Genomic DNA, 13,238 nt, shown 5'->3' with positions numbered 1-13,238 from the left:
GGAAAAAAGAAAAAAAGGCCAGGTACAGCTCCTTTAATATACAGACTAGTTGGTGGTACCTTTGGAAAACCACATGGGGGCATTCTTGATTCCAAGATGGGTGACTCTTCAATGTGCTGTTTTTGTGGGAAGAAGATGCCTATTTCTGTTGCATAATAATAAAACAATTATTTAAATCAATGTTATAAAGCAAAGATTCAAGTGAAAGAGAAACCGTTTATATTTGAAGAATTTATTCCTTTATTTAAATCACTCGGAAATCACCTGAAAAATGAATACATTCCCTTTGTTCAAACCAAAATCATACCAATCAAGTACACTAATTAGAGTAATCATAAATATAATTACAAGCGCAATCATACCTACAATAAGTACCATTATAAATCAAATTACCAACAATAAACATCCACCTTACAACATCGGGGGCTGAGGGTATGGCTTATCCATGGGGCATGGCTTATTTCAACAGAAATGTCAAGTAAAAATTAAGGTATTACATCCAGTAGGCCCAATTCAAGGCAGAATCCTCACCCATGTAAATTGAGACACAGTAGATCAATTGTGCAGAATAATAGCTGCCAGGAAAAAAACACTGGTAAATTCATCCCCAAATGCTATACATTTATTTTATAAACAGGAATATGTAATTTAAATAGCATTTTTATAATACAAGATATAATGTTCCATTATTAGGTCCATAGATCTCTATATATACTCCATTACACTTGATAAATAGCTATGTATTTTAATAGTATTGGTCAATTTAGTCAATATCTTCTATTTCTACATATACGTGATCGCATTGCAAGTATTGTGTTGATATATCTTTGTGCTTTTGGCTTTTAACATATAAAGAAAAGCTAAAATATTTTTGTGTTTCTACTAACATCTAAGCATCCGACAAATACCTTTAATTTTGAATATGAATGTACAGTAATGGCACTTAAATACTAGCGTAAACAGGACACACTTTAAATTGTCTTGTGATAGCTCGTCTAAATAAATCTGGAACTTTGTGAAGAAATAAAATTCTCATGATTGCACTGCCTCTGTTTGTACATAACAAAATAAACAGTTGCTCAAACTTTAGTGATGAACATTTGTTATTCAGAGGTAGCACACCGCATAGATAGATCGTGAGGGTCTGAGTGTTTACGTAGCTGCTATTTTGGAGAGGTCAAGAATGCAGAAAAGGCATTTGCATATTTGAAAATAGCATTCCTTGCAAGATCTAGAGAATATCACAACGCTTTTTAGTACAAATTCACAAAACCTGCCAACATTTTTAGGTAGTTTTCAAAATTTGAAACTGTGTCGTCACCAAGTCGTCTCCGCAATTCATTTCGAAGACTATCGTAGTTTTGACCTCTCCAGTATGTCAGCTAATCCTTCAATTTGTACTTGAAATATCTATGTGACACTGTACCACTAGAGCTCGTATGGATCAATCACTTTGAGCATATTGGCATTTATTGAACTATTCTAAAGATTATAAATTGCAGCCTCTCATACAACAAAAAAATTCTATATTAAATATGATCAAGAGTAGTGCTTAAAACTGCAACCCAGCGTTGTTCAAAGCACCACTACTGTTTTGGTTACACACTTACAGTAGGTGGGATATTTGAGATTATGCTTGCTGAACTAAAATGTGCTATGTGCTAAGATAAACAAACAAATTGAATCCCATAAACCAGTCACTTCATAGCACTATAGTAGTTTCTGGATTGCAGCATTAAGAGTGGTAAATATTAAGTATCACACAACATGCCAGAAGGCCTACCCTTTCATTTGAATACATTTACATATAAGAATAGATATACATGAAGATATTTTATACATTTGTGGTAAACATTGATATTTATCTTCAAATAAATTTATCTTTTTAAAGGCAAAGAGGTTAAAATAAATTATATAACCATGAAATTTGTAATAAATGATTAGAACATAAACACACTGCTTTTATTTCATCACCTGACTACAAAAGGACGCTTATTGTACAAAATTTACAGGTTGTATTGGCATTGTTATTTCAGGCCATGTGGCACAGACTGTAAGGCAGTCATATCCTATGCACATACTGTATATATATACTACATGTTGGAATACCGCTGTGTTTCTCCTTGATTTGGTAGGTCTGTCAGTTTGTCTCCATCCGTACCAGTAATGCAAAAGATGTCACTTCTGAAAAATAGTCGGCATGGTATAAAAGGTGGCCTTCAATAAGAAAGCCACGCTTAATCAGTTTAAAAATAGGATGCACAACACCTATGTATGCATGAGTGTCACGAGAGATGAGCATTTCCAAATCTCTGTCATATGAGTGAATCTAATACAGATATTATATTCAGATTTTGCCTCAGCCATTACATACTAAAACTAAAATGGCTCAAAATGAGTTGTCGAAACATGACGTTAAATAAATCCTTAGCCAAAACAATCGATGGTAAATGGCTTCAATGACGGTCACCAAAATAGTTTTGGATTTGTCTAAATGTAAATAGACTCATTTGATTAAGTTCTTATAGGCTCTGCTGTTGTTCCAGGCGTCTCACTTTAGACATTCAAATCTCTGTGTCTACCCTGATTAGTAAAACACCATAATAGAGGGGTGTCCTTCATACCCTGTATTAATTAAATGGAATGATTTTTGATTGAAAAGGTAATCATTAATATACAATAAGAGATTGTTGTATCTTTATTTTAAGTGCTTTTCACAGAAAAGGTTTAGGTGGCCAACTTGTCTACAGTGACTTTCCACTTTGCGTTATTTAGAAATATAGTCATATTTTTAGGCTTGGTGCATTTTCCAACTCCTCCATGCATGTCAAAAATATGAGCATGCATGTTTCTATATGTTATAAAAGATTATGCAATTACACAGAAACACAAAAGTTTAACAAAAGACTTATGTTGTTGACTGATGTCTTTGTTGCATGTAACAGTTGTCACCATGTGGTACTGTGTGCTTCAATATTCGTTTGTGGGATGAAAACAAAATGTCAAATTGCCATGCGATTGTTAACCGTCTAAATATTACACAAATAAAGATTTTTTTTTTTATGTATTGCCATGAGTTATAGTGGCATTGGCTTTTATTTGGGAGAACTTTCGTTGGTCCTCGCACTAAAGTGATTGTCAAGTTGTGGTACAGGCATTTTTTCAGACATGTGCAAAGTCTCTGAAGGATGTGATGAGATGAAGCCTTCGGGAGACCCCCTGGATCCACTGCAGAGCTGGAGTCCTTTACACTCGGGTGACCATCATGTACTCTGGCAGTCAGGATCCATAGCCCTGGCTGATAGACTGGAAACACAGATACACCATTCAGTTAGCGCACACAGCATTAGGCTCGTATCACTGCATGTGGAAGGACATAGTGTATGCTAAAACACAAAATCATGTGGTGTTGTGAGTGCACAGACACACAGTAATGACCAAGGTACATCCACTGTGGAGGAATAGCATCTTGTACCTCACACTTTGCGGCAAAAGATCATAAAACTGCAAAGCTTTAGTCGGACTTGTAAGGTCATTTGAATTCTTTTGCCAGATTCTTGCCACCCCATTCTTGACTCTTGTAACTGGACGGAGCATTGGCAAGCAGGAACTGTTTCAAGTCATTTTTAGATTGCAAGGACAACTGATCGATTGCATGGACCACATTGTGTATTTGTATTCATAAATTGTCTATAGTCCGCAATCATATTTGGTTGATGAAAAACAATAGCTCCACTGACTGCGTTTTCTTTGGTGTCAGTTTGCCCGTTAGAAATCCAGTGAGCTGTGTAAGAATACAAGAGGCAGTGATTTTTAAGGATAGCAAATGTTCTCTGGATTTATTTAGGCACAAAGATGGCACAGAGACAGCCTCTTCACCCGCGTCACATCCAGCCCACATGGAGCACCCTGAAAGAAGGACTGTGACGTTCAGTGAGTCATGCTCAAGACTTTTCCATGAATGCACATATTTTGCCGCTGCCGGTAAATAATATTATCTTTTTTTTTTGAGAGCTCCTTTTGGCGGAGGTAAAATTAGACTGCTACATTTCAGGATCAAGACTATGCTTTTGTCATTGCTCCCTAAAGGCATAGCGATGCTTTTGAACATGATTCAATGGGTCACTGGTGAAGTGTGCAGCAAAGTCTGAATGTTTGTGTTCTCGATGTTTCAGGGACATCTCTGTCGTCATGCCAGGACCATCTCTAAAAGAATCACCACAAAGCAAGGAATAAAACAGGATCAGTCACAACCTTTTGAGAAGGAAACGACTTCATTGTCCTCGCTGCATTTGACCTGTTCTTCAATGCTTTGTCAGGGGCAGTGGGCGACCTTTCCACAGACCTGTGTTCGGGTCTGTGAAAGGTGAACCAAACTGGAGGACTAGCCAGTGTGCATGTTTTATCCACATTACATGCACAGTTGAGTCAGAATATTAGGTGAAGCCGCAGTCTATCACAAAGCCATACACATTATTCTTGGTTAACACTGCCTCATAAATGTCCTAATTTAGTTCCATGCAAGTCTTGTTTTCTTTAGTATTTCAACAAACAAAACAAAGTGCAAGCGTTTTTTGCTGAAATTTTATGTATTGTCCCGTGTTGAAATCAATGGCCGCTGGTTGCACTGCTTTATGACCGTGACGCTTGGGGCCGACATTGCTGTAGAACCTCCATATAGGGGCGGCTAAACAAGCCAGTTTTCCATTAGAACGCATGGCACTTTATTCAAGTTTTAAACCACTGTAAAGCCTGGTGCCTAATTTTGTTATGAAACTTTCTACAGCTTGTCATTGCTCCTGTGATAACGCTGGGTTAGTTACAATTAAAGGGACCAGGCTGGTTTTCGTAAGGAACATTTTATAAATCTCCTATACTAATGGGGGCCGGACTTTGATTGACAGGTCGTTAGTATTCGAGCTAACGGCGTGGGCGTGGCTACGACCGAACTACACGAGGGGCCAAGTCTACAGAGAAAATCCCGCCCTTTTGCCCTTTTTAGGAACATGCTCCGTCACAGCAGGGTAGTCGAAGTCTGTAAATCCGCCATGATTTAACTTTTTTGATCATTATGGTAAACGGGGAGGAGTGAGCAGAAGCTGTCTATTCATTCTACAGTCTATGGTTGAAATGGCCTGGAAAATATCGCCTATCATAATCGAATAATTGATTGAATCGAATAATAATTGTGCTGCCCCAAGGCACCATGACCTTGAGGCATTTGCTTTTTGCTCTATGTCAAACACACAAAGTGAGTAGTTCTTTACAGGGATGGTCTTGGAAAACGACAAAGCAGACTTGGCTGTAACATCACCGACAGAGACACAGATTATTGGACAAACTCCTCAAGCCCTGCTCTGATTTGGGTGAATGCTGTGAGTGTGATAAGAGATGATGCGACTGATTTGAGAGGATGGTGAAGATGTAGACACAGGCACAAACCTGGTCTGTGAGGATTCGAGGCTTAATATCAGGAATGGCACCCACTCTCAGCTCATCCTCCACAGCCATGAGTCTGACAACAGGGAGATACAAACAAACATACCGGTTGACAAAAATAAATTTACAAAGCCGGCATTTCTCAAATTGTTATAAAGCCATTTGATGATATTAAGATCCTGACTTTTATTTGATACATTCAGCTCTATGAAAGTGAAGTATAGTTCACTTTCAGAGCAATAGAAATGTGTGGTTACATAGTAGTAAAAATTTCAGTACCGGAATAAATAACTTTTTTTTTTTTTATTTTACATTTGAGATTTTCTATAAAAGTATAATATAATATTGTTCTGAATTTTAAAATCAGGATGCTTCTTGTTGAAGTGCAGTAGCCAGATGTTGAAATGGTTTATGCTGTTCATGTTGCTGTACTCACCACAACAGGCTAAAAGGTCAACTTGTTCCTAAACTCCTTGTGGTTCGTAGGCTAGAAATCTTGTTTCATTGCCCCTAAATGGTGATCTTTGCTCTCATTGTGGGACCCAATTCTCCTCATCATTAATCATGCTCGTAATGACCACATTCCATCTTTATTTTCTGTGGTAGCCAAAGTGTGTTATTAATAATGTGTTTTAAAATCTGTCGAACAACATTTTCTCAAAGTTTGCACAAAATCCAACAACATAAGGTTTAGGTTACATCTGAAATGAAATAAATAATAATAATGTGCCAAAACACTGGAAATTATTTGATATCTAACCCATGAAAAAGGTGAAAAAGGAGTGACATGAGGGGTTTTACATTTTTGTAATTTAAAGAAGAACCAAGTAACTTTACCATAATAAATCCCTTTTGTAGTCCCTCTGGGGTAAAACAAGTGTTAATGGGATGATTGGGGGGTCTTTCATCTCCCCCTGGTGTCTCTGACCCGAAAACCACAATTGCAACTGGCTCCGACCCGGCTCCGACACACTAATGCAATCGCGAAGACGAAGCTAACAGGCTAACGGGCAAAGCTAACTGTGGGCGCCACTTAAACAGTATTTACAGCCAAGTTTGAGTGAAAAAAATAATCTCCATTGTGTAATTGGATGTACAACATCCCTCTCTCCCTTCGTCTTTTCTGTCAGCGTAGTATTTACTCTCACGGACAATTAATGAGTAAAAAACCGCAACATGCTACGACACCTGCAGTGGTGCTTATGGCCTCTATGCGTTACTTAGTTCTGCTTTAATAAATGTACCAATATTTCCCAAAGTGGGGTTTCTGGTCCTCAGGGGGTCTCAGATGCACTGTTTTTGTTGTTGGAGGGGGCTCTCATGAGGTTTTAGGATTGATAAGGGGGCTCCAACACTCTTTGAGAATGGCTGAGCTAGACCTTACATGTACAGCTATGGGTACGATTTCCCCAAAGTATTCACGTAGCAAGTCACTAAAGTAATTTATATGAGTGAGATGTGTACGGGTATCATTACCTAGACTTCACCCTGAACTATTTCTCATTGTGCAGAGCATCAGCAGAAAGCCCTCCCGCGTGTATAAGTGGTTGACGCAACAGTGAAAGCTCAGCAGTAAGAGTAGTTTCCACTCCTCTGGCAGCTACGGCCCCGACACCACTTACCTGTTGATAATGCCTTTGATTTGTGAGTCCTTCTCGACCTGCTGCTGCTTGAGCCGCCTCTCGCTGTCCTCCAGCCGGTTCTGGTACTGCATCAGGATCTTGTTGGTCTGCTGCTCCTGGGACATTAGGCGCTGCTCGTACTCCTCCAGCTTACGATGGGACATTTTCAGACGCTCCTTCAACGAGTGGATTTCCTCCTCGTATTCTTTTACCTGCAGAATTCAGTAGAAGGGTGTGTTTACTTTGGAATTCCTTTTGATTCGACCAATTTCAGCTTTTCGGGGAAAACAAATTTAAAAAAACTCAAAACTACACTGTAATATAAATAGTCTACTTGATGAAAATGTATTGCTTTTCTTATAAGTCATCTTAAAGTCAAAACACAATTAAATAATGTCTACCTAGAGGTTTACATTTGCAAAGAAAATAAAGCCATAGAAAAAAGATTAATATGCTCAATTTAGCTGTCAGTTAAGAAACATTAACATAATTTTGTTGTTTGAAGGCCCAAAAAAGTGAGAGTACACCCTCATTAATGCTCTTCTTCCAGCTTTTCCATCTTAAAGCCTTTCAACAAAGAGGCTGTGTTTGCCTAATAATCTCAAATCCTGTATCACAGCAGCCAGAATGATCTTAAAAGCAGATGATTAAAGAGATGTATTTAGAGACGCTTGTTTAATGTGACATTTTGAGAACATAGAATCTGTTCTGTTCTATTTTTGCTGCGCAGGAAGTGTGGGAGGAAGGCAGGGATATGTACTGACCCGATCTAGCCGTGACTCGTCCATGCTTTTGGAGTACTCCTTCAGCTGGCCCTCTCTGTCCGGCCTCAGGCTCTCGATGTCTGCAGACAGGTGAGGCATGTTGGACACCCAGGCCACCGTACGCTCATTCATCGTGGTCAAATTAGATTGAGATCCCTGCAAATTACAAACACAGGTATCATGTATTACATAAAAGTTTGAATGGCTAATAATAGGTTTGGAGCATGAGAAGGTCAAGCGTTTTTCAAGTGAGATTGAATATGGCACTTATTCATACTATTGTAATGTATACTGTTCATTCCACAGTTGAAGGAAGCACACCAGACAGGGCCCTGAAAGTATGAGAATAATTTAGAATGTGTTGGAAAAGGAAAAGAGGAACGTTTTGAATTCAAAAACATTTTCCTAGGCCTCCATCTGCCTCCTGCAGGCGACCTCTGGCACACGTTTGCATATACAGTATGTTTGGTTTGTTTCAGAGTGTAGGTTACTCTGTTTTGACCTTATTTGGTCTTAAAGTTGCACTTTGTGACTTTTTATGTGAAAAAAAAAACTTGATAATTGTGCGTATTGACCTTTTAGTCACTCAGTGGCATGACGGGTGCGGCATGACACCTTTGCTTTCCCTCACAGTGGCCTCCATGACGCTCTAGAATTGTTTTTGGGTTTCTGGCAATTTTCTGTCATGAACCCCAAAAACGGGAAAGCAAAGCTGCACCCATGATGCCACCGAGTCACTAAAAGGTCAACTACACACAAATATCAAGATTTTTTTTTTTTTTTTCTTTTTCACTTCAAAAGTTGCATAGTGCACCTTTAACCTATTGGCAGCCAGAAACTCATTGGAAGTGGTAATAGTTCAACAATAGAAGGTATGCACATTGTAAATCTAAACAGTAACTGAACCTTCAACATTGCAAAATGAGTGGAAAATCAATGAGTAACACTGCAGACTCACTACTCAACTTGCTGTTGTTGCCAAGATGGAATGCTAACTGTCATGTTGCAATGTTATGACATTAGCGTTAAAAAAGGAAAAACATGCACATCTAAATAGTCTGTCTAAATAGTCTGTCTGAGGCAGGGCGTAGGCCCGAAACGTTACATGGTGTAAGTAATAAATACTTTTTCTGGGAGCCACTTAGTTGTGCGGACTTTTTCTTTTTCAGCTTCAATGTTATGACATCCCATGCATGACCTCTATACAATATATAAAAGACTGAACAAAAGTGTAGAATAAATATTAACGATTAGTTAAATATAAGCTGGGAGTGTATGTCATTGGCAAAGTAGAGAATAGCAATCAAATAAAAATCTCAATGTTAACGGTCAGTATTGCAAATCTCAAAAACAGCAATATGGAGGCTATTCAATATTGTCCATAACAACATTTTACATTTTAAAACATAAATTCCAAATGTGATAAAGTTAGCGATTTGTTTGTTTTTTTTGTTTGTTTTTTTCCTCCAAAATAGTGCTGTCAAACTGTAGGGAATATGAGGAGCATTTTCACAGTAACCCTTGTTGTATCCACTGCGAGTGGGGACATACCTGTTTATTTGAGACAGGTTTGAGCAGATGTGATTGAGGAGGCTGCAGTTGAGCCGCTTGAGACTTCTTGGTGCTTTTGGTGGGAGTGTCAGTGGACTCCTCTGCAGCGGCCGGGGGTCCCTGGGTCTCTTTGGCAGAGCTGTTCTGGTATGGGAGTCCTGGGGCGGGGCTATCGGTGACCGTGTGCTGCCCGTCCTGCTGCGGCTGAGGCTGAGGCTGTTGCTGCTGACTCGGTTGGGAGGGCACCTGGTTTTGTCGTGTTTTGGGGCCACTGCCGCTGAAGCTGGGTTCGCTGGAGTCCAGGAGGATGTTCCTGCTCTGGGGGCGGGTCTTGGGGGGCGTGGCCGTTGCCGGGTTGTTGATGGAGCGCTGAGACTTGAGGTGCTGAGCGAGGGAGGACTGTCGGACGGGGTGCACCGTGCTGGGGGGCGTGGCTAAAGAGGCAGGGGTGCCCGTGCCCGTGGGCGTCTGAGAGGAGACGCCCATCATATGGTGCTGCTGTAGAGACTCCTGGGACAAAAAGAAACACATGAATGTGAGGCCAGAAGAAGAAATTTACAGATTTCCCCTAGTCTAACAAAGCCATAAATATTTATATCCAACTGCTGTGATTTATATACAGTATTTATTCAGTAACTGCTGTGTATCGAGCTATTCCCAGAAGATGCAAAATGTCATCAGCAGCTTGTACAATTTATAGCCCTAGTTTTTAGTAACATAATAAGTACTTTGCTTACACTATCTGGGTTTGTTAACATTTTAAGACAATACCATGAAAATACTGGCTTGACATACGGCCAAAATCAGGCCTAGATTTTTATTTCGTCTCAAAACACCTTTCCTCAGACCAACCACTTTCTCCTGTTGAATTTATCGTCTGGGGTTGTGTTGTGTATTGTGAGAACCTGTTGTAATTCACCATAACCACAGACTGAAATACATCAAGAAATACTACACATTTGGAAAATGTTGACAAGTGAAACCACTTTTTGGCTCCCACTAATGGAGAAGGACGGGCCATAGTGAAAATGCATATCCTTTTTTCATTGTTACTAGTTTGATGGGACAATGCCTCTGGTAAGTGTTCATCGATGCTCCGCTGAAACTAGATAAACTAGCAATATTTAAAATAGAAGTTTTGCAGTGCAGTATTTCTCAACTGTGGAGTAACACTGGTGGTACTTGGGCTTCTTCGGGTGGTCCTCAGGTTCAGCTTAGACTTTATTCATTTTAACTAGAGATCATTTCATTTATGTTTTCTGGTTTACAGATGGTTTACGCTCAATATTATATTATATTATTATATTTCAGTGATTTTAGATCCATTTTAGACACTTTTAACTACCACTTTAGTTGATCTTGATCCAGGCCTGGTGATACTTGGAAGGTCAAATAATTAACTAAATCAAATCAAACTTTATTTGTAAAGGGCTTTTCCTCCATACAATGTAACAAGGTGCTTTAAAGATTAAATTGATTCCCTTGTGCCACAGTGATACTTGGTGTGAAAAGTTTTAAGAATCACTATATGACTAAAAGTGTTCGTCTAACCTCATATACATGTCAAGCTCTGATCTCGTCACTTCACTTATAGCAATGGCAGGCTACACCTTTACTATGACGGGCATGTCGATGCATAGTTTTCAGTGTTCTCCTGATAAAGCCTGCCTTAGGAGGAGGCCTGTGATGTTTGTTCCATTAGGGCCCACGCAGCGGACTAAAATAACTCGACAAGACAGTATCATTAAGTACTGTAATTTCACAGACATACTGTAGTAAACCACTGCAGCCTTCGCCATAGACTCAGCACAAAGGCTATGGGTGGTAAAAGCCATCACTGAGAGAACAAGAGAAGTGTATGGAGCATATCATTTAGGTTTATAATGAACTGTGTCTTATTCTGTGTAAAATCAAACTGAAAGTTTATTAGTTGTAGCTAAGTTGTAATATAGAAGTTGCAAAGTTTTTAAGCAAGTATTTCCAGAACAGCTTAACCATAAAGGCATTTTTGTTAGTCATTAAATTAAAATATGCACTAGATTGTATTTATCTGCCAGTCTATAAGGACGAAGTACAATAACGGTTAGAGCGATGTGATTGTGTTTATTTTAAATTGTTAATCATTATCCCAGATAGAGGGGGTCTTGTGCCTGGCCTAAGCCTAGGTAAATGGAGGGATGGGAATAGGCACAAATATAAATGCCAAATCACTGCCCACTAAGAAGTTGTATATAATTTTGGTAAACTGAACTTGGCATCAAAAAGTGTTGAATGTTTCAAAGTTTCACTGAACTGCACATATTAGATTGGTATTCTGACTCGAGCAGAAAAGACTTGATTGTGGTGCTGAATGTCTTATAAACACTTATGTCTTATGTCTGAATGTCTTATAAACACTTCTAAATGTAAAAGTAATTAAAATCTTATGCTATGAATGCTGCATCCAGTTTTTCAAAAGAACATGTATTATCCATACATAATATATGTGATGGGGGCAAATACCCCACATTGACACAATGCAGCCGTCCCAGGAAATGATCATGGTGTTTGTAGCCAGGGAGAAGGCAGCTTGTTACATAACACACAGTGGGCTGTAAATAGACAACAATTAACCAGTTGTCCACCGGGTGGTGCTCTTTGAAACGTGTAAGCTTGCAGAGACTTCCTCAGTAAAAACTACTCTAAGTTCATGCTGGGTTTAATTTATGTTGGATAGAAACTGGAAGGAAATCAATGAGGCGGAGGTCAAGATATTTTTCCTTTACTGAATCTCGACAGTTCCATCGTTTGGTGCATCTGCAACCATGTGATCCATGTGAGAAATGTATTATCCATTCTTGAGAAAAAACTGTATTTTACAAACAAATAAATGTTGAAAAAATAAAAATCCTTCTCAAAATTAGGTTTCAACACTACCATTGTATTGAACCAGCCAATATGAGCTGCTGGTGTCTTTCTGAAATGCCAGGCCTACCTGCACCTGTAGTGACAGCTGGTGCCAGCCGTAATCGTTGCTCTGATTTTGCCGGGTGAAGTCATCGCTGTAGCTGTGCGAGTGCACAATGCTGGGCTGCACGAGGCTGTTCTGAGAGCGCAGCGCTGACAGGTCCTCGCTGCGGGAGAAGGCGCTGTTGCCAAAGGCCGGCGCGTAGTCGTGGTGACCGTTCTCCACCTCCGGGGCGAGGAGCAGTGGGGGCGGGGCCTGGGACTGGCCGGGCGAGTTCTGCGCCGCCAGATGGAACAGAGGGTTTTGGAAAGACAGGGGGAAGTTCATGGCTGCTGCGGCCTGCTGCTGCTGCTGCGAGAGCGACTCGGTGGGACCTCCAATGTGTCCCATCTGGCTCAGGCGTAGAGCGGAGCCGGCCGAGCCCCCGCCCAGGTGACCCCCCATCCGCAGAGGGGCCCCGAGGTTCCCAAAACTGTGACCCAGACCAGCGATAGAGGCTTGAGAGGAGGTCAGCATGTCACCCACTGAGTTGAGGTTGGAGATGCTGTTCATGCGTGAATCCTGCAGGTCCATCATAGACACGCTCTTGTTCACACTGTGCACCTGAACCAATGACAAGCAAATGACAGACTTTTTATTTTAGGTTCAAGAGATGCTTTGGTGACCTATTAGCAATGTAACAACAAACAATGCTCAGCGGAGTTCAAATATAGACAAATGTAGAGATTCTTTGAAATGAGCTTCCTTTACCATCTTTGGATAGTAGTCCAGCCACCAAGAATCAGTAAAGGAGACATGATCAATTTGAAAGATTTTTTAACTACTGTGTCAAGTAAACTCCAGTTATTATTATTTCATTCATTCATGGTACAAAATCGACCAAGATGCATACTATACTATATATCTATATAAAGA

General features: G+C 39.9%; 1 protein-coding gene across 5 annotated transcripts in view; it reads right to left on the bottom strand.

The window, feature by feature from the left end:
- Window positions 1-224: 224 nt before the first annotated feature.
- LOC306974383 (ras/Rap GTPase-activating protein SynGAP-like) overlaps window positions 225-13,238 on the bottom strand; it is a 50,460-nt gene continuing 37,446 nt past the window's right edge. For 4 of the 5 annotated variants that reach the window (XM_079571598.1, XM_079571599.1, XM_079571601.1 and 1 more), the window contains 6 exons: window positions 12,351-12,926; window positions 9,377-9,886; window positions 7,826-7,981; window positions 7,062-7,273; window positions 5,443-5,515; window positions 225-3,306 (listed from right to left, as the gene is read on the bottom strand). In XM_079571598.1, the coding sequence (XP_079427724.1) occupies window positions 3,280-3,306; window positions 5,443-5,515; window positions 7,062-7,273; window positions 7,826-7,981; window positions 9,377-9,886; window positions 12,351-12,926 (1,554 nt within the window). In that variant the 3' untranslated portion in view covers window positions 225-3,279. The remainder of the gene's footprint in view (window positions 3,307-5,442; window positions 5,516-7,061; window positions 7,274-7,825; window positions 7,982-9,376; window positions 9,887-12,350; window positions 12,927-13,238) is intronic. The other variant, XM_079571600.1, reaches the window with a different exon arrangement.

The sequence above is a fragment of the Gobius niger genome (genome assembly GCF_951799975.1).
Source record: "Gobius niger genome assembly, chromosome: 14".
Taxonomy (NCBI): Eukaryota; Metazoa; Chordata; class Actinopteri; order Gobiiformes; family Gobiidae; genus Gobius; species Gobius niger.
This window is presented reverse-complemented; position numbering and strand designations above follow the sequence as displayed.